Source organism: Sinocyclocheilus rhinocerous, unplaced genomic scaffold (assembly GCF_001515625.1).
Source record: "Sinocyclocheilus rhinocerous isolate Xijiao unplaced genomic scaffold, SAMN03320098_v1.1 scaffold1238, whole genome shotgun sequence".
Lineage (NCBI taxonomy): Eukaryota > Metazoa > Chordata > Actinopteri > Cypriniformes > Cyprinidae > Sinocyclocheilus > Sinocyclocheilus rhinocerous.
Window position 1 is genome coordinate 973249 of NW_015662954.1, and position 22274 is coordinate 995522.

Here is a 22274-nt window from a genome sequence, read left to right on the forward strand (position 1 = left end):
TATAATCAACAACGCAGCAGCGCCGCATCTAGTGGCTTCAACTGAATAGGCTAACAAAAACATTATAATGCAACATCTTGTAAGACACTTACATCGTCATCGCATCTCGTGCGCCACTGATAAAGCCCCGTTCACACTAGCAGCGACTTTTGTCGTTTGGAGAACGATCACATGAGCTCTACCGTCTTCTTTCCTATTTGCTGTCGCTCCCGAAAGTCGCTGTTCATTTGCATAAAGTTGAAGGATTCTGAACCTTTGTCGCGTCGCTGGACACGCCCCATCCGGTCGCCAACGGTCGCTGTCGCTTGCTATCGCTCGTGTCGCCGGAAATCGCCAGCTCTCCATTGAAATGAATATAGGATTGTGTCGCTTTGCTGTTGCGTGTCGCTTGTAGTGTGAATGGGGCTTAAGGCTGCCTGACGCACACCTAAAATTCGAATGCAACGTTTTTGCATTCAAATATGGATTTTTTTTTTTTAATTCAACGAATATTCGAAATTCGAATTTTTTTTGACAGCCCTAATCGGCATATATACCGTCATAATATTATCTCATGCTTATTAACTAAGAACAGTAGCTGTATTATGCATATTTTATTATTATATAATTAATTTATATTATATAGGTGTAGTATTTTTATATGCAAGTATATGACCATTTTTTAAATATATTTATAATATATTTATATTTAATATATTTGTAGTAAGTAATATTACTATTGTGTTTAAGTAATTAGTTGTAGTTGCTATATCATACTTAATATACATTTTTTTATAATTAACATAAAATGAAATATAGTTTGCGAAGTAGGCGATGAACAAAAGGTTTTATTTAAAAAAAATTTTTTTGTAATGTGAAAGATATATTACATCTCACATTTGTCTTTGTCTTGATAAACTGATAAATAGAAGCTGTTATGAACTCACATGATGTTTTTCCTTGTCCAGGCCTCTTCCATCGGTTTGAAGAGCTCTCAGTCTGGTCTGGGCAGCAGCACCTCTGTCAGCGCCAATGAGTCTCCTGCCAGCCGACGGGCCGCCGCCAAGCTTGCATTACGGAAACAGCTGGAGAAAACCCTCCTTGAGATACCACCACCTAAACCTCCAGCACCAGAGCTCAATTTCCTGCCCTCGGCAGCTAATAATGAGTTCATCTACCTGGTGGGGCTGGAAATGGTGGTCCAGAACCTGCTAGATACACTGGCTAAAAGTGGGTACACCCTAATAGTGCGTATTTACGACATCTAACAATATACCATGCTAACATCACTTGCTTTCTTTCCAGGTAAGCATCCACAGACAGAGTCTGCATCTACCCCGGCACCCAAGGAGCCCTTCACTTGCGCCCAGTGCCAGACGGACTTCACCTCTCGCTGGAGGCAGGAGAAGAGCAGTGGCTCCATCCTCTGTGAGCAGTGCATGAGCTCCAACCAGAAGAAGGCCCTGAAGGCTGAGCACACCAGCCGCCTGAAGGCCGCCTTCGTCAAAGCCCTGCAGCAGGAGCAAGAGATTGAGCAGCGCATCCTGCAGCAGGCTGCCTCGCCTGTCTCCAAGACCACCACCACCTCATCTTCTTCCTCCTCATCCTCGCCGGTGATTAAATCCGATCACGTGCTGGTGTCGCCACAGTATAAGCAGGTGAGCACGTCGCTGACTCAGCAGACCAACAGGGGAACGTCGGTCGGTCGATACCACACCACCACCATCAAGCAGGTAATGGGACACTCCCGTCTTGGTTGCTTTTGTCCCAAACATGGTGTTTTCTGACTTTAGCATGTTTTTCTCCTCAGACTCCAGGCCAGCTGTCCCGTAGCGTACAGCAGGCAGTGAGTGCGGGCGCACGCAGGGTGAGCCACAGCTTCTCCACTTCCTCCCAGCTCCAGAACGCCGTCAAGGCCGCTGCGCTGGTCAGCAGGCCAGGTAAGCATGTCGTGAGGGCAGGGGAAAAGGGCACCAGCAGCAGAAACCCCACCACCAATACCTGGAGGAAACAGAACAGCGGCACCGCAGGTAGATGATGCCTACTTAACAAAAAAAAAAAAGTCTGCCCCTTTCCTGTCTCTTAATTTCCTGTATCTGTACATGTTTTTTTTGTGTATTTATTGAGCTGATTGACTGCAAAGGGCTAACATGCAAAAATGAGGCAAAAGTGCTCCTGTTAACATGTGCTACACATTTTTCTAAACACATCAACAAAAACCCTGTATAATTCATTTTTAAAAGTTAGTTGAGACTGAGTTTTGGTCTGTTCCAGCCCCGGGTTTCCCAGTTTTCCAGAAAATTATGAGAAAAAAATAGTTTGTTTACTCTCTATATTTTTTGTTTTATTTCTTTAAACACAGTTTTGTCTGAGATTTTTATTTATGAATGGAATGGTACACAATTTTAACAATTTACATCCATTCAATGATAAATAAATATCCTTGATTTAGGGATGCACCGAAATTTCAGCCGCCGAAAATGGCATTTTCGGTTTTCGGCTGAAAGAAAAAAATAGACGAAAATGTCGCACCGCATCGCCCAGCAGTGTTCAGCGCGCAGGTTTCACTCTCCTTCTAGCAGCTCAACATTCCGCTCTATGATTGTACGTTCTGCTCACGTTCCGTTCATGCTCACCGGAAAAGCAAGGTCCGCTCAAATAACGCGCTGACAGGAAATTTCTATGTAGTATACTTGTTCCTGTTTGCAATAGCGCTACTGTTCTGTAACATGCTGTAGTACAGCTGTACTGGGCAACGCTGGTAAAATGGAGCTACCCTCTAGTTCACAGATCTGCTCCACGCTCTGCTCACATGCTCTGATAATAATAGCTTTGTAAGATTACACATTATTTGGATAATTAGTCAAATAAAAAGTTATATCTGATTCTGTTGCATAGAACTGAATAAAAATAATATTGATATTCAATATTAATATCTTTCTGTCTAATTTTATTGTTACTTTCAATATATGTGTGGTTATTTTATTGGCTTTTGTTTTTTTTTAAATTCAGTATCATTAAAATTGAGTTAAATTAAAAAGTCTTACGAAATTACTTTATATTATTTAATAAATTAATAAATAATTATTACAAAGCAGTTTCGGTTTTCGGCCCAGAATTTTCTTTTTGGTGCATCCCATTTTAAGTACGTAAGAAATCGACAATTTATGTTGACAATTATGTTGTCAACCCTGTTATCATTACAACTGTTGAATATCAAAATTCTATACTATTTGATTAATCAAAAACAGTCATATGTCATCATCCTTTCAACTATTATTGAACAAGTACAAGAACAAGCTGTTTATCACTTTATCTTATATTATTAGGTGGATCAGAATGGGATCATCTTAAATTACCAACCCTGTTACCTAATTACACTATTGATTATTAAAATTCTGTACTATTCCAGTCATACAACTTGTCATGGACAAGTAAATATCTCTAACTAAATACAAATACATCTTTTTTTTTTTTAAATACTCATTACTATCATACATTACAATAGGTATTTAAGAGGTGGTCAGTCTTAAATTGTCAACCCTGTTATCATCATAATTGTTGATTTATTAAAATGTAGTACTATTCAGTTAATCAAAAACCATCACAGGAGATCATCCTTTTCACTCTTCATGAACAAATTAAAGCCTCTTTTCTTTTTATCACTAATTGTCAACCCTGTTACCATTATAACTAAATTAAAAACTAATTAAACTAATTAAAATTCTATACTATATACCAGTGGTTTCCAACCCTGGTCCTGGAGGCACCCCAACACTGCACATTTTGCATGCCTCCTTAATCAAACACACCTGATTTAGGTCATCAGCTCATTAGTAGAGACTCCGAAATTGGTGTGTCAGAGAAAGGAAGACATGCAACATGTGCAGTGTTGGGGTGCCTCCAGGACCAGGGTTGGGAACCACTGCTATATACTATTCTATATACTATATACTATTCTATACTATATAAGTCAATTAACCAAAAACTGTTATGACATCATCTTGTCAACTCTTCATGGACATGTAAATATTTCCTCTTTTTTTTTTATCACTTTTTCTTTCATTCTTAGATGTGTAAGAAGTGAACAATTATAAATGATTAAAATTTGTTAGTATTCTATTACTTAAAACTGTCATATGACAATCCTTTCTACTTATCAAAGATAAGTAAATATTTCTTTTCTGTAATAAAAGATATTTACTTGCATTATTAGGCATGTCAGAAGCAGAAAATCCTCAAATCTTCCACCCTGTTGTCATGATTTTGTCATAGTAAACAACAGATTTTTTTTTAAATTGTTATTTTTTTCTTAAAACACCATGTAGTGTCATGACTATTGCCATAAGGCTAGTAATTGTTGGTGAAATATCAAATTGTCAACCCTGTTACTTTGCAACCTTGTTTTTAAAGTCACAGTTAATTTAGCTTGAAATGTAGGGTAGGCTAATAACACTTCAGATCTTTTAGAAATGTACTTGGTCATTCTTTCAAAATCGGCAATTCTCCCCCGACAGGTGTCACCATGGCTTATGTCAACCCCAGTCTGTCTGTGCACAGGACAACATCTCCGGTGGACCGTCAGCGAGAGTACCTCTTGGACATGATCCCTTCCCGCTCCATTTCCCAAACAGCAAACACATGGAAATGATGCCCTGATTAAATCACTCTCAAATTTCTCAGAATTATAATCCTGCCTTTTTGGACATTCGGTCGGTTATCAGTATCAGACAACCAGCCGTTAAGCAATAATAAAAATTTAAAAATTATTATATTTTCTCTCTATTTCTCCTTTGTTCCGAGACCCTTAGTTGTACAGTCTAAGGTAAGACCCCATAGGCCAACAAGTGTCCTAGAGGAGAACTGTACCGGGATCAGTGATCAAGGAGACCAAGGACCTTTTCTACAGGCCTTTGTATCTATCTACTGAATCCCTAGATTACCCAATGGGCTTTAGTGGTCTAATAGACATCACCCACAACTCCCAATTCACGGCCCTCCAGGTGGAGTAATTGCTCCATTAACGTTTCTAGAGGCTCATGGACACTTTTTCCCACACGAAGTGGAGGACGCGAGACCGTAGAGTTCCTGCGTGATGCCAGGGATTGTTTTACGACCTTTTTGTGGACCATCTACACAGCTTTAGCTACGTTTTCCGACCCACAGCATCTCTTGAACAGATATGGGGAGAGTATGTTTGTGTATTTGATGTCAATACATTGCTTTTTTTGTTTTTTTAGCTTCACTGTGGACTCATTCCACCCTTTTCAAAATGGCCTTTTTTTAAAGGCTAGAAGTTTAAGGAATTATACTGTTGAGGTGGTTATACATCTGCTGGTGTAGTGTGCATTTTTGAATACTTTGGGTTTTCTTTTTTTCTTTGTAAGCTTATAAAAGACATTTATCCAAGAATTGTGCATCAGGGATGGTTACAGAGATGGACGTAACTAACAAAAAGCAGCAGTTGTAACAGGACTACTACTAGACCTTCATGTTTGAGCGATTTTTTTTTTTTATCAGATGAGCCTGACGGTAGGTTTTTTTTTTTTTTTTTTTTCACGAAACATAGTTTTTTTTTTTTTATTTTTTTTTTAGTTTGTTATTTTAGTACTTCAAATAAAAAGTTTATTTAATCAGTTAATTTTTATTTTTTTATGTTTTTAGTTTTAGTTAATGATAACAACCCCAAACGTCTATGATGTTCTGGTATGTATGTTTATGCCATCATTAGTCCAGGTTTGACAAATGATAAGTTACGCTTTTTGTTACCGTTGTGATGTGCTCCCCCATAGGCTTTCTTGTAACAGCATCTAGGTAATATTTGGATGTTGTGTTATTTATAAATGTCACTTTAGATGAAGGATATCCCATTAGCTCCTTCCCAAATAGTTTCAAAGCCTTGTGAATTTAAGATTGGACTGTATTTAGGATGTTTAAATGCAAATTTTTTGTCTAATGCGCAGTTCATTCATGTCCTGTCTACCATTTTAGATCCTGTTGGAAGTCGTGCCGCTTAAATCACGGCTTAATCTTTCCTTAAAGGAAATGTTTGGGTTGAAAGCATTACTGCTTATTGAATGTAGCACACACTCTTAGCTAAACTGAGTCCTACCTGTTAGGTGGTGGTCATGTTATTTTTACCATTACTCTTATTTTCCTTTCATCTGATTTGATTTGCTAGCAGTACGCTTGGTATTTTAGCTAAACATTTATGTATGTTATATACGACAGCTCGGGTCCTTTGTCATCGCAGTCCATGAACACATCGAGTCAGTTCTGCTTCAGTCAATTTGTTTTCCCTTTTCTCGAGATGATCCGTTTAGTGATCTTGAATGCCTGTGGAGCATTTTGAACACAGAGGCCCCCCGTTTCTGATTGCTGTTCTGACTATTGCCTGCTGCTGACAACTAACACCATTCCATTTCCCTCTGAGATGCTGCCGTCGTTTATTGTGGAGCATCTCTTTTAAGAATTGTAAAAAAAAAAAAAAAAAACGTTTTTTTTTTTTTCCATCTGTTTCTGCTCTATCAGTTAATAATTATAATAAAAACTAATTTTAACCTCGTCTGGTGTGTGGGTGTATTTTGAGTGTGAATGTTTTTTTTTTTTTTCATACTGGGATCTAATTTGAATAAATTTTATAAACTTTCGAGTGTTTGGAGTGTGAAATGGCCTTTGGTCAGGGTGGACAACATGTTAATTTGATATGAGGATGTGAGGGGTATAGAAATAGGTTTTTAAGGAACAACATAAAAATATTCTCATGATGTTCCAAATCTGATTGAAATTCATTTTTAATATTCATGCATCTGTAGCCATGCAAATGCATAATGACCAACAAGGTCCAAGTTCCAAAGACACCATGAAAGTCATCTACTTTCATGTCATAAAGAAAAAAGTTTTCAAAAATATCTTATGGGTTTAGAACAACGTGTATTGTCTGTTAAAATGTATCTATGGTTCTCAATTTTTATCCCACTTGAAGTCCCCACATTGTAAGTTTACATTTTTATTTTTATTAACAGAACCAAGGAATATTAATATTAAAATAATGAATAACAATTTTTTTTTTGTTTTCAGCATTTAAATTGTTATAGCTAGTATTTTAAGTTTAAGTTTCTATAAAAAATTGAATTAAATAAATTACACTAACTGGTAACTATTAAGTATATGTATACAATATAGGAATGAATATTGAAGTAAATAAAAATGCAAAATAAGTAGCAATTTTGTATACATCTTAATTGCTGCAGATAAAATTGTATTACATTGCTCTTCGGCCACCTTGCTCTGAAGATAGCTGTATCATCATGGGCCATTACAAAGACCCACATCGGTCAACCACTATGAGTAATTTATTTTATAGTTTCTCCATTAATCTATTGCTATTCTGCCTCAGACTGTTCTCCCAAAACTGATCATTTTCCTCAGTCGTGACTGGAATTCAAATATTAGGACTATCCAAACTCTCCCAGCTGAATGGATTTGTAACACTGTTTCTTTGCATTTGCACACTTTGTTTTATTAGCTTGTGTGCTTTAGCTTTTTCCCTTCTGCATCCACGGATGTTCTGCCACCTGCTGAATGGTTGGACGTGCGGAAGGATTGAACTGGAGCAGAGTACGGACGAAGACTTGGCATGGTTCCTGAACACCAGCATCGTCCGAAAAAACCAAAGACTTGCGTTGAAGACGGTGAAGTCGCCTCAAGTTGGTATCATCATATGGCATCGATCCAGTCACCATGACGTATAGAATCACCCCGAGGCTCCATACATCATACTTCTTTGGGTCATACGGCGTTCCCATGATGACTTCTGGTGGAGTGTAGGCTGCAGAACCACAGAAGGTCTGACTGAGCTCTGAAGGGTCTTGAACACAGCGGGCGAAACCGAAGTCTGTGATCTTAACTTGTTCTTCGGCTGTCAGCAGTATGTTTTCGCACTTGAGGTCCCGATGGATGATGTCCATCTGGTGGAGGTAGTTGATGGCACTGAACATCTGAGAGAACAAGTTTTTGCTTTGGTCTTCTGGGATGCGTTTCACTTCATGTATCTTTTGAAGGAGATCTTTTGCTGCAGCTTCCATCACAATACAAAGTCGTTTACCAGCCACCTCAATTAACTCATGCATTTGCACAATGTGCTCGTGATTCACTCGTCTCAAAATCGCCAGTTCCCTTGGGAGAAACTTCTGGACGAAATCCTTAGGGGCCTTTACGCGGTCCACAATTTTGATGGCCACGTTACAGTGGTGTTTCTGCGAAGTGGCGAGCTTGACTTGGGAAAAACTGCCTTCACCAATCTCGGCTATGAACTTGTAGCCCATGCCTTTCAATACATTATTAACAGACATTGTTTTAATTAAATTACAACAGCTGCCTCGAGCAGCTTGGCCTCGAGCTTGGATCACGTTCCTCACCTTTGCTGCAAAGTATTTTGAAACAGGCATTTGAATTCTACCACATTCTGAAAGATATCAGCATTCTAATTTATGATGTCATAATAGAACATATACAAAATGGAGTCCAGGGACAACTTATGGACACATACCAGACACATACTAAGAAGAAACACTCAGCCCTCTGGTTTTTATTTGTACCCCATTAAATTCACATTAATGCCTAATTTAAATTAAATTAAAATTAAATTAATTTAGCATTTTGTTAATTTTAAGAAGACTTGACTGATTGTTGAGAACTTATTGTAGACGTAAAAGGTGCTTAAACAAGCTTTTGTCAGTTGTAAAATTGTGTCAAACATGCAATCATTTTCGCTTGTTCTGACTCGCCCTTTCCAATCAAAAAAATGAGATTTTTGAGATTGTGGAAATATGGATAGCAGTTGCACCCTCGGAGAGAGTAATATATGACTTTATATCTCATTATTATTATTTTTAACTGTGACTTTATACCTCACATTTTGACTCTTTTTCTTACTTTAAACATTATTTCGAAATTGACGTTTTTATTTTTCATTCTGAGGCGAGAAACGGGCATCCTCACATCGTTCGCGCCATAAATGCAGTTCGATTCTGCAACCAACCATCATTTTAATGATGTGCAAAGAGAGACCAGCGTTGAATATTCGAGATATTTATACCAGTATGTCTCGGGAACACACTTAATTGTTTCACGGAAACTTCCGTCATCCACTAACCACCAATATGATGAGCAAAAATACATCTTGTCGAGCATTTAACGTGTTATTTCGACGTACCTACATCAGGTTCATGGCCGGTGAGTGCTGGAATGGATCATTAAGTTAATTCTAATTGCATGTCCACAAATGCCTCTCATTAGTTTTAGATGAACTGGAGCTCAATTATATCCCTAGCGTTTCAATAGAATAGGAAACGTGCCTGCAGTGACACGATATGACCTCTAAAGGGCAGTGTGGCGCTAAACTGTAGCCATCTCCATTAATCCAGTTTTATTAGAACACTTATATTATTTAAATTATTTTAAACATTGCTGATTGCTCATTTTAAATGCAAATGAGCCAATTCGTGCATATTTATAATAGGATTAAGCACTTTAACAAGTTACACTGTTTGTTTTATATGTAAGCAGCATCACAATTTACATGAATTAGTCTTACATTGTTCTCTAAAATCATTTTAAATGGTCAAACCTTGAATATTAATACCTCACTGCATGAATATATGCACGTCCAGTAGTATTGCATAAATAATGAACCAAAGCAGCACCATGATGCATAAGCGTTTGAATTGAAATAGACATATTCACACTCTCCTACTGAGGATGCTACATCTGAAAGAGATGCGGTTCATGCTTGACTGAGCTCTCCAGCATCAGGGGTGCTCAGCCAATCAGATGGCACTCCCGGTGTCTCCCTGCCTCTTAATTGGCTGACACTTCCAGCAAGAGTAGCTGATCTAAGCGTGGAGCCTGGGTTTATCAGCCAGTAAGCCAGTAGACAGAAGCAGGGCACACAGTAAGAAAAGAAAGAGCAATAAGAGGGTGACTATTGCTAGAGATAAGTGCAGCTGAATCAATCAAGATGAACCACAGCTCCAATGAGAAAGAACCTGAGACCATAGAGCCACTGCGTTATCTCAGGTATGCTTTTTTTCTTCTTCTTTTTTTTTTCCATAATGTGACTAAATTGGACATACAGAACCTTTTAAGACAGGTTTGTGTTTAAATGCATCTTAATAGGGATCCCAGTAAGGGTGAGTAATGTTTCCACAATCCTTTCAGTCTAACTTTTACGTAAATGCGATTTGTGACACAGAAGGATGGATGTAATATCCCTGGCTGTCTAAAGAAAATGCATCTAACTTAATTTCCTCCCAGCTTTCCTGTTTACAAAAAAAAAAAAGACTCATTGATTATGATCAACGTGCTTTAATAACTTGAAAATGTGGCTTGTAAGCAAACAGATGGAAGGAACGGTCCACTTCAGCTCTCTCTACAGCAGGTTGTTGGTGATTTAGGCATGTCGACAAAGGTGATGTGACATTTTAGCTGCTGGACGTTGTGATGGCAACATCATGGCCAGCGATTTGCTCTTTAAGCAAGCGGGAGGTCGCCTGTTTCCTGAGCTGAGTGAAATATGGCATGTTAGAATTGCTTTCTAAAGCATTATCAGAATATAAAAGTGTCAGTATAATCTAACATCTGACAAATTGCCTTATATTCCTTGTGAGGTTTAGATATAGCAGATGTAGCTGGAGAATATATTTTAAAAAAATGACACAGAACAAATGGTGTTTTGATCAGAAGCCTGAGCGGCATGAGGTTTGCTTTCCATACTGGGCTTTCCTGGCAAGAGAGGCCCTTGAAGCTCTTCACACCAGCCCACGGCGTTTAAATACGGTGGTCGGCAAGAGACGAGGCAAATTATACACTTTAAGGGAGGATGGAATAATAGGATTTAAGGATTTGAGGTTTAACGGCGTGGATTCAGGGGATTAATGTTCCTACTGTAACTTAAAACCCTCATAGTTAATAATGGTTTTGCGTGGAAACCACATAGTGTGAATGCAAACAATTGGATTTGCTATTATAATAATAAAAATAAAAAAAACATTGATTTGTGGATTCGTACTGTGTATCTTGGGATTTGTACGTGTTAATGGCCCCTGTGTCCTTTTATTGACGTCAGGTATTGATGCCGAAACCAAGATGGACAACATTGGGTTAGAAAAATTGGATTTTAGAATCGACGGGATCTTTCTTCATCGACCGCCGTTCAAAACTAGCATTTTAATGAAATATTTTTGCAAGCTACATACAGTATCCACTAATTTCAAAGCAGATTTCTTGTGAATGGGCGAGGCTTCTGAATCATTAGCTGTAAATAACTAAAAGAATAACAAAGTGCAATAAATGGTATAACTGCCAAGTTTGCAACGTCAAGCAGCATAACAGACATAACAGTTAACAGTTTTGTACAGCTAAGACAACTGGAAGCCTCACACATTCAAGTTAAAGATGTCTTGCATTAAAAATAAAGTTAATGTTTTTGGAATTACATCTCAGGTTAGTCACTAGTCAAGGGCTAGCATGCACCAATGACATGACATCATTTTCTGTTTCAAAATGATAAGTCATGCCAGATGATTGGCTCAAAAACAGGACAGATTTCAAACTGTCTACTTCGGAGGGTTCCTGCACTAACCTGGCATCTCACATTCAGATAAAAAGGAATGTTAACGGCTAGTTTTCCTCACATATCCCTGTTGAAAAAAACCAGCATATGCTGGTTAGGTATGTTTTGAAGCATGGCTGCTGGTTTGAGCTGGTTTAAGCTGGTCATGTGCTGGTCCTAAGCTTGTCCTGAGAAGGAGCTAGTTGCTTAGGACCAACCTAGGACCAGCACATGACCAGCTAAGGACCAGCTTAAACCAGCACATGACAGCAGCCATGCTTCAAAACATACCTAAAAATTTGTCGTTTCTTCTTTATTCAGAATTGCACGCCTTTTCGACCCAACAGTTGCAACACATGAAGAAAAAAGTTGCTGGATAAGAGTTAGCAGGTGTTATTATGGTGTGGAAGTTCTACCTGATTGCACATCCGCCCTGTTGTTGTACTTCGCAGCTCTGTTTCGTTTCTGCTGGGCGTTGGGGTTTATTTATAGGCCAAGACTCCAAATGCAATAACAGAGCAGCCTGCATGATTTGTGGTTTGTTACCAGGCAATGCATTACTTCTAATGAAGGTACCCATTAAAGTTAGATTATGGAGGTGAAATCTCAATTTTCTACGTTGTCAAGAATGCAACAGATATGTGTGCGCTTTTGCTAGGTGTTGCGGGGTTGTGATACAGGTGCGATTGGCTGAATATCTTCAGTCAGTTCAATAGGGATATTTGCTGACCCTTTTGGGTCCTCATGTATTGATGTCTAATGATCCATCAATTTACAAGATCATAGAGGTGTCCACGGTCAATGTTCTCAGCTGGTCAAGCTAAATACTGTCACACACCATCTGTCTCATCAGCTTTGATGCCAGAAATTGTCTGATGTGCCATCAATCCAGATCTATCAAATGTGATCCAGCTAGACTCAAACTCTAAAGCCCACGTGAGCACAATTATTCAAAGTAACCACTAGGCCACGACTCAGGCCAGAGACAAAGAGACAAAAATCTTCTTAAATGTATTAAATGGATAATTGATAACTCAAATTGAAACTGTTTATAACCCCTGTAAGGCTGGTTGAAACTATAGAATTTGGAATAACAGCATACTTTACAAAAAAAAAAAATGTGAGAAATAGTAATATTAGTATGATAGTATACTATTCAAAATTCAAAATATAGGTTAGACATTTTGTCAAATTACATGTTGTCAAATTACACGATTCTCTATATGAGAAACTAAAACTGCCAGTAGGTGGCGATAAATGTCTTAATGAGGAAGTCAATGACTGAGTCATTCATTTATTCGATTTGTTCAAACTGCGGATTCGTTCAGTAATGAAGTAAATGGCTCTCTTTATGAAAGGATCATTGAATCATTGGTTCACCCGATTCGTTTAAAACACATTAATTCATTCATAAACGAAACACAGCAAGCGTTTTGCTCGCAGACACACAAGGCACAACGGTTCTATTGTGGCTTTATCCACTTTATTTTTCAACGCAGAAGTAAGCCATTTTCTGTGAATGTGCGAGACTTCCAGTTCATTAGCCACTGTAGGGAAATAAAGATAAGAATAGCAAAGTGCAGTAAATGGTAAAACTGTTTGCACTACAAACCAGTGTGCTCAATTAAAAAAATACTTTAAAATAATATGGTAAGACATATCAGTTTGCCATATCAAGCGGCAAAACGAGCTGTTGTACATCTAAAAATAGCTAGAAGCGGCCAATTTTTTGTTTTGTTTTTTTTTCTAATTTTTGCTGCACCTGCTGTTACAGGAAAAAGGTGGATATTGGCACAACTGAGCCAAAACAGACAAGACTGTGTTTAAAATATGACACAATATTAACTTCTTATTTATTGAACTGTTGTGTAAATCAGAATCACATTTGCACTCGTGCTATTTGGGACAAAAATATTGCACTCGTTGCCTGTATGATATTGTTTAACTATATCATATGGTATAAATATGAGACAAAAAAATAATTTTGCCCTAATATTGGGCAATGCCTATTTTTTTCGCAAACTAATCAAAACCTGCGTTGTAACGGTCACTTAGTTTCCATTTCACCTGGATAGCCCCGCCCACACTGAGGCGTAGATTCAATGACGAACAGAGAGACTGGGCGTTTGTTATCGGAAATTATGTGTAAAATTCATCAAATTCTAGGAAAAACATAAAACAAACGCCCTCTACTGAAGCACCACAGAAGTCAGGAAAATGTGAGGTGTGTTCTTAATTTTACGCTTCCATCAACCATCAACTTCTCTCTGCACAAACAGAGTTGACACAGAAATAGCTAGTCAGTTGAATGGCGTCGCGCTTCGTACGTGGTGCGGCGGACTTGGTGACGTCACCCGAAAAGGATAGTCGTTTCAGAACCGAGCAAGTTATTCATATTTATAAAAGAGTATGAAAACAAACCTTGTTTTTCTGTCGAATAATGTACAGTGAATCGTCTACAATAAGACCAGATGTATTGAAAGTAAATACAGTCTATTTTGATTTCAAGTTGACTAGTTCAAGATAAAATGATTCATAAATGCGAATGCCTCAGAGCAGAGTTAAATACATCCATTTCTTGATTATTAAGACACTGAAAGGGCAGAGTGGCAGATAAAGTGCTTGTTATTCTCTTTTGGGAGCAGGATTTTAATGTTCGTTTTTCAGCCCCATTGCTTATCCATCCGAGAGCTAGTTCACCTGAGTCAGCTCATTTAGAGCCCCATTTACTGAGCTATAAAGAGGATGAATAGAAGTATACATCTCAGGCAAAATGACTGGGTACAGTAAAACACAACCACTTTAGTTTTACTAATTTTGACTAGCCGCTTTCGCAGTTTGTTTGTGAAATCAAAGCTCTATTATAGATCATAGCTTATTATATGTTAATCAGGCCCAAATCTCTCCATATCACATTAATTAAGCAGTAAAGATTGGTTGATTTTTCCTCATCTGTGTATTCTTCAGTCAAGGCGTTGAATGAGACTGACAGTATTTCTATTTCTCCCTTTGACGCATATAATCAGTTTCATCACTGCTTGCGGTTGGGGCTGTGAAGGGGGGAGGCTGTTGGATAAGATTGACAGTGTTTCGTTTTTCTCTCCCTGATGTGTTTATGAGTGTCTTCACTGCCAAGCTGCTGCGTAACGAAGTGCCTCTATTTCTGATAGACTAGGTGAGATGTTGGAGATGGGGGAGGTGGGTTTGTTTATGAGGAAAGCACCTTTGTCCATGCAGGCTCGTGATCCTCAACAAGTAACTGGGAAATGGAGCTTGATTGAGATGTTCTTGAGTCACTTTCCTCCTCCACTTCTGTCCTTTACTTCTCTGCTTTATTTTGAAATTTGTTTCATTTTTGCTTCATAAACATTCAAAGATCTTGCAAGAATGCCCTACATTTCATTGATCTCTTTAAATGCCATGTTTTACTCAGAAATACGCCAGGTTACAGAAGCGAAGTGTGTTTAGACAGGAATTTCATGTTAAGACCTTTTCCTTTGTGCTTTTTCTACTGAAAACTAGTCCACATTCCGGCAGGGTGGAATAAGAGAACTAGAAGGGGGGTATGGGTAATTTTGGGACTCGAGAGGTAATCACGCAGGAAACGCATCAGGTATGTGATGTATAATCGGTGAGGCGTGATGCTTGGATTACAGAATGGAGTGGGGAATCATCAACTGTTAAAAGAATCGATAGGAGCTATTTTCATGAGCACATGGTACAATTTCCATTAGCGGAGAACAGCTGCTAGTCAAGGACTGATATATGGCCAAGTCACCATAGAAACAGTGGGACTGCAACATATTCCTATGAAGTCAACATACATTTTTGACAGCATGGCAGATTCTGAGAGAATGGGGGATGAGAAAGGAACAGTTGACCAGTCACGAACTGAGGGAATGTGAATATGTGCTTGAGCTCTATTAATTATATGTTGAATTTCGTCAGATAGAACGAAGTCCCGCAGCCTCATCCAGATTAAACATCCGGACTGTTCTGCTCCAGCTCAAGTTCTTTGTAAAGTTTGACGGATGTGGATGGCCAACATTTTAGCTGTTTTCTACCGCCATGCTTGTCTCAAATTGTCCCTTTTTGTTTTGCCAGAGACAGTGTAATTGGGTTCACCGTCTCGCTCGGTTGGGCTTATTACAAAGCCATTATGCTCTGGCAAAAGCTGACAGTCTAGAAACCCAAAGTTATAATTTGGCCCATGTCCTTCTCTGCTCTGCGTACATACTTGGTTTATAGCTCGTAAATGTTGTTTTTGTTGTAATGCTTAGTCTACATTTATTACGTTATCTAATTTAATAAATTCAGCTGTGGGTCATTCTCAGGATAAGGGGTATGAAAATTTCAGGATTTTGGGAGACCATATGCACAATTTTATTAGCCTTAAAGGAACAGTTCACCCAAAAATGAAATTTCTGTAATTAATTACTCACCCTCATGTCGTTCCAAACCCGTAAGAGTAACCGTAAGACCATCGTTCACCTCTTAGAACACAAATTAAGATATTTTTAATGAAATCTGACCCTCCATAGACAGCAAGAAAATCTACCACAGGCAAGAAAAGTAGTAAGGACATTGTTAAAATAGTCCATGTGACATCAGTGGTTCGTAATTTTATGAAGCTACGAGAATACTTTTTGTGCGCAGGAACAGGAACATTAATTAATTAATGACAGCATTTTTTTTTGGGGGGGGGGGTGAACTATCCCTTTAAAATTAGTCACTACTCACATAGGCAAATTTGTGGCTCCTTCACTAAGTTAAGTGGTCTAAATGTATTTATATGTATTTATATTGTTTGCGGAAGGCGTAGGACCATAAAATCTTCATCCAATCATATCTCTCGGTTCGAGGACTATGACAGGCTACCTGCCTGTCAACATATGTATTTGCATACTTCTCCGCACAGACATGATATGTCATCAGCCTGGTCCATTACTCTATTGCAGACAGAGCGAGAATGGAGGGCATTATTATTGCAATATTATGAGCTTTGTAGCGTTCATGTGTTTTGGAGGAGGCGTGGCTTTGGAGAGTGATTTGCAGGGAGGGTAGGATCTTATGATTTAAAAGCTAGCTTGCTATTGCTAGCTTCTCTGAAATCACCTACCCTACCTTTAAGTGACAAAAAACATTAGTCACTTTTACATTTTTAATTCTAGTGACCTTCCTGCATCACTTGTGTCGCTTCACTGCCATTCACAGATCTTCTCCTGTGGCCTAATGGGATAGTAAAATGTCCATTGTTTGCACACTTCAAAATCTTGCCAGAAAAGTAGGTAATCCGAATACTTTTCACCTATGGTTTCATTCATCATTTATGAATGCTTGTGAACTGCTTATACTGTTTGTTGCCTATAAGGAAAATATGTGATTTCGAATGCAGCCATAGTACTGTTTGTTTGAGAGTCCTAACTAGCCTGATGTAGCAACAGTTGCTCAAACAATGGCGTGAGTCTGAGGCGGACTGTCTGTTTGTCCGATAAATGGCAGATGGGGGAGTGTCAAGTCAGTATTTAGTAATTATTTTTTTAATTTTTGAAGTTACATAATCGCTTTTGTCACTTCAGAGAAAACAAAGTACCTGTTGCCTTTTTTGGTATGTCTTAAGTAATTCCTCTGTTTACCTCCATTAATTCTGCCTCTAGGGTTTCTGGGAACAGACCATTCCCATTACGACAAATTATGTTGAATTTACCATTGAAAACAGTTCATCTGTGAAAAGACGAAAAGTGCTGTTGGGTTAGCACATGTCTGCTTGTCTTATTAAGTGTGTTTTTTCTAATGTCAGAACAAACAGGCTTTTAGAGGAGAAATCACTGACCTTTACCAAGCATTTAAAGCTCATCATCTGCATTTTTTTTTATGTGAATCAGCCAAAGGCAGCTTGCTGTCTTGTGATCTGAATGACCGTGACTGAGGGTGAAAGGAGACCTGCTCTCGAGGCCACTAGTGGTCTGCTGATTTATCATTAGCGCTCTTGCTAATCACAGTCAACAATCAACATGTGGCGGCCTTCGGCAGCCCTGGTGTTGGGAGGAATATATTTATTTGACCCTGCTGGAGGTCTAGAAACAGATTGATCTATTCATCACCGCTGGTCGGTGCAGCACCACACAGAAGCATTTAATGTTGCACTTTGGTTGTAGTAAAGAACACTTAAAAGTAAAATAAAAAGGAAAAATTAATGTGCTCAAATCACAACATTTCAGAAACGTTGTGGAGCTAGTTTTAAAAGGTCAATATAACAAATTTCTACTACAGAAACCAGACTGAACTGCAGGTGCAGTAAGTATAAAGAAAAATACATTCTGTCTAACACCTAAAACATAAGTCACTACCTTAAAATTTTAAGTACAATCAACTTAGCTGTTTAAGTGAATTCAACTTAAATTACATTGAACTGGCTTAAAATAATGATTTGAACCTTGTACAACTTATAAAATAAAGTGAAGAATTGCTTAACTTATTTTGATGAGTTAAAGGCAGGGTAGGTGATTTGGTTCAAAAACATTTCTGTTATTCTGATTGAATGTCTCTTCACATCCCGATAGCAATCAATAATTAAGTGGTCTAAATGTATTTATATGTATTTATATTGTCTGTGGAAGGCGTAGGACCATAAAATGTTCGTCCAATCAAAATGTTCGGTCCGAACATTATGATAGGCTGTCCTGCCTGCCTGTCAAATATGTTTTTGCATACCTCTGCGCACCCATGTTTGCGCAGACATGATATGATTCCAGCGAGAATGGAAGGCGCTATTATTGTAATATTATGCGCTTTGTACTGTACTGTTTTCTCAGCAGTGAATGAGGCATGAGGTAATCTGACAGAGTTGCATTCAACCCTCCACCAACACTGTCTCTCATCGTGTCGCAGGTTAGTCTCTGGTCTGCCTTTGCGCTCTCATGTGTTTTGGAGGAGGCGTGGTTTTGCAAAGTGATTATGCAGGGAGGGTGGGGAACTTGCTTTCAAAGCTAACTTGCTATCGCTAGCCTTTCCGAAAACGACTACCCTACCTTTAAAGTAATGTAAAAACACATGTTGTCATAACTTATTGGTCATATAATTTATTTTTTTTTATGTAAAAATGAACAAAGCTTATAAAGAGACTTTTTTATTGTTAGTGTTATTATTAAACTTTAAATAAAATACTAAACGTTTACATCATGCCTGTTCTTTTTCTGTGCTTTGTGCATCAAACAGAAGCATTTAACATTAAATTTTAGTTGTAGTAAACCACACTTAAAAGTAAAATTTAATGTAATCAACAGAAAATATTTTAGAAACATTGTGGAACTAGCCTTCAAATGTTAATATAATATATTTTTACTTAAAAAACTAGACTGAACTTTAGCTACATTTTGAGAAAATATACATTTTGGCAATTTTACGATGTTTGTGGGACTTTTTTTTTTTTTTACTGTAAAACAGTTTTTTACTGTTATTTAAAATAACACTAACAAGTCTCTTTGTAAGCTTTGTTTACAAAGAGAAATGTTAGTGTTATTTTTCAACCTAAATAAATCGCTACACAAACGTTTGCATTACACTTTTTTTCCCCCGGTGCTTTGCGCATTACACAGAAGAATTTAATGTTGAATTTTGGTTGTAGTAAACCCCACTTAAAAATAAAATGTAAAAAAACTGAAACATATTTCAGAAACATTGTGGAGGTAGCTTTAAAATGTTAATATAACATATTTTTACTACGAAAACCAGACTGCAGCTATGTATTGAGGAAAAAAATAGAGCCTGACTAATTTACAACATTTGTGGAACTTTTTTTCTTCTTCTAACATTATAGCTCAAAACGAAGCTTTTTTTTTTTTTTTAATTGTTGTTGATTTTATTTTTAAACCTAAATAAAACACTACACAAACTTTGCATTATGCCCTTTTTCGGTGCTTTGCACACCACACAGAAGCATTAAACATAGCATTTTGGTTGTAATAAACCTCACTTTAAAGTAAAAATGACAAGTTGGATGTAGTAATGAGGTCCATAAAATGTTTTTACTGTCTACAACATTGTGAAAATCTGTCGTATTAATCCGTTAGGATAATAGCATCATTAAAAAAAAAAAAAGTGTTTTTACAACGCAGTTGTACTAGCTGACCATGCTGACTAAAATCAGCAACATGCAAAACCAGGAAGAAAAATTGAAAACTGGAAGGTGTCTGCGATAGTAGTAATATCCATTGCTGTTTGCGTTAATTACGGCAGGTTTGGGCAGCAAAATCTTGGCGCCTGGCTTGCTTGTGCTCTCCCACACAACACACATTTTCCATAATGACTCTCCTCAGTGATGTTCAAGCAAAGACAGAACACAAGGAACATAGCAGGGATTTGCCAGCCCCGGCAGCCATTTTTAACTCATCTCTGTGTGTAAAAATTCCAGTTTTAGGCAAAATGTACTCATTGTTCTTGTATGAGCCAGCAGCTACATCTTGTTTTCTCTTTATTAGAGGCCTCTGAAAAAAAACAGCAATAAACAAGGTTGGCAGCACTACATAAATATCTCATAAAAGTGACAAAATGCCTCACTCCACGACCTTTGGGATATTACTCTTTAGTTTCGCTAGAATGAACAAACTGTGATACTTGTTTATTGCACAGTTTAATGAGACAACAAAGTGACTTCCAAAATGTATTCAAGACTGTGAAGAACACCATCTTTCCATGAAATGTACTTCTCGTGGTTTTATACTTACATTTTTTAGCTTTATTTGATTATTAAATTTGATATTAATGTTACATAGGGCACCTGAAAGAATAATAATGTCCTCTTGCTTTCCCACCTCCTTCTTTCTTTTATTCATTCATTGTCAGTCTCCCACTGATATCATCGTTTCTCGGTTTTAGTCATATCCTTTCTATTCTGTCTGGAAGATTTTGCTTCTCTGTCTGTAGGATTTGATTTTCTCTTCAATTATGCATGTTTTTTTTCTATTCCCGTCCTAGTTAGAGGTGTTGTTAATTATTTTTAATCACCATTCCTCACTGCAAAGTATATCAGTGCAGCTCTCTGTTAATTTGAAATGCTGCAAATTAAAATCTCTTGGGCACGTCTGGAAATGAAGGTGCCAGTCTAAATATCCAAACTGTTTCTATAAAGTATGTATCTGGCATTAGGTTTCACAAGACAAAGATGAGATTGGATCATGCCTCTTTTGATCTGGCTTAATGCAAGATGTCAAGATATTAGTGATTAGCAGTGTTATTTTAGTATTATAGGGCCCTATGATTTCTGGAAAACGTGGATGGAATTGCAGAATCCAGTCATAAAAATGGAATTTACTGTGTGGAATATCACTGAATTTGCCAAAATTTGGATGGATACATCACAAGTAGGTCAGTACAGTTAAATCAAAACATGATATGGACTAGTGTTAATATTAAGCAATCACCATTCCTCACTGCAAAGTATATCAGTGAAGCTCTGTTAATTTGAAATGCTGCAAATTAAAATCTCTTGGGCACGTCTGGAAATGAAGGTGCCAGTCTAAATATCCAAACTGTTTCTATAAAGTATGTATCTGGCATTAGGTTTCACAAGACAAAGATGAGATTGGATCATGCCTCTTTTGATCTGGCTTAATGCAAGATGTCAAGATATTAGTGATTAGCAGTGTTATTTTAGTATTATAGGGCCCTATGATTTCTGGAAAACGTGGATGGAATTGCAGAATCCAGTCATAAAAATGGAATTTACTGTGTGGAATATCACTGAATTTGCCAAAATTTGGATGGATACATCACAAGTAGGTCAGTACAGTTAAATCAAAACATGATATGGACTAGTGTTAATATTAAGCGGCAAAAATACTATTTAAATATTAATTATTTATGTTCAGCATGTCTCTGTGTGAATGAATGGCGCAGACGCACGGTTTCATTTACTACACGCTGAAACGCGCGTGATGCTTGCGGTGTTTTCAGCCTCTGCCGCCTCAATAAATGAGTACATGAACACATGAACATGATCTCTAGAACTGCTGTTTCTTTTGAGAAAATCGTCGTCATATCATATAGCCTACAAACGGAAACTTCAAGGTCTTCAGAGCAACCTGTCAAAATAAAAGTTTTGGTTTAACTTGAAGAAACTGTGACAAGAAATATATTGTTTAATACTACTAATAAAATTATTATTAAAACATTATTTTTGAGAAATATTTACCAGAATTTATTTAGCAGGAAAATGTAAATACACAGTATTTCTGATTTAAAAAACAAAATCAATTAATTAGAGATGCTTTTGATTATTACAATTAAACGAAAACATTAAAATCCAGAAAATCCAGAGAAATGAAAACAGAAAAAAAAACAGAATTTGGGAAAAAATAAAAGTGATTTCATATGGCCCTAGTATTATTTATATACTTTTATGGTATTTATAAATATTTTAAATCAGCTTTTATTTTTATATTTTTTTATTTTAATTTTAGTTTATTTTTAGTAATTTTAAGTCCTTTTGTCATTTTCATTTTCATTTTTTTTTTATATAAAAAATATTTTTTACAATTTTAATTCATTATTATAAAAAATATATTTTAAAATTGTATTTAGTAAAATGTTATTGTTGATATTATGTAATATTACTATTAGGCCTATATATTATTTATTTAAGATTACCTTTGTCCTCCATCTCCATCTTTTTGTTTACTAT

At 37.2% G+C, this 22274-nt stretch overlaps 3 protein-coding genes across 7 annotated transcripts in view; 2 read left to right on the plus strand and 1 right to left on the minus strand.

The window, feature by feature from the left end:
- The window catches only part of LOC107728574 (transcriptional repressor p66-alpha-like), a 47944-nt gene extending 42418 nt beyond the window's left edge, over positions 1-5526 (plus strand). For 4 of the 5 annotated variants that reach the window (XM_016538798.1, XM_016538794.1, XM_016538797.1 and 1 more), the window contains exons 8-11: positions 948-1209; positions 1285-1712; positions 1790-2009; positions 4497-5526. In XM_016538798.1, coding sequence (XP_016394284.1) covers positions 948-1209; positions 1285-1712; positions 1790-2009; positions 4497-4630 — 1044 coding nt within the window. In that variant the 3' untranslated portion in view covers positions 4631-5526. The remainder of the gene's footprint in view (positions 1-947; positions 1210-1284; positions 1713-1789; positions 2010-4496) is intronic. The other variant, XM_016538796.1, reaches the window with a different exon arrangement.
- Positions 5527-7517: 1991 nt separating this feature from the next.
- LOC107728539 (testis-specific serine/threonine-protein kinase 6-like) lies at positions 7518-8333 on the minus strand. The gene has a single exon (XM_016538744.1). It carries the CDS (start codon positions 8331-8333, stop codon positions 7518-7520), a length of 816 nt encoding a protein of 271 aa, XP_016394230.1.
- A 1578-nt stretch (positions 8334-9911) lies between these two features.
- The window catches only part of LOC107728540 (yjeF N-terminal domain-containing protein 3-like), a 31734-nt gene continuing 19371 nt past the window's right edge, over positions 9912-22274 (plus strand). The window contains exon 1 of the mRNA XM_016538745.1: positions 9912-10059. Coding sequence (XP_016394231.1) covers positions 10001-10059 — 59 coding nt within the window. The 5' untranslated portion in view covers positions 9912-10000. The remainder of the gene's footprint in view (positions 10060-22274) is intronic.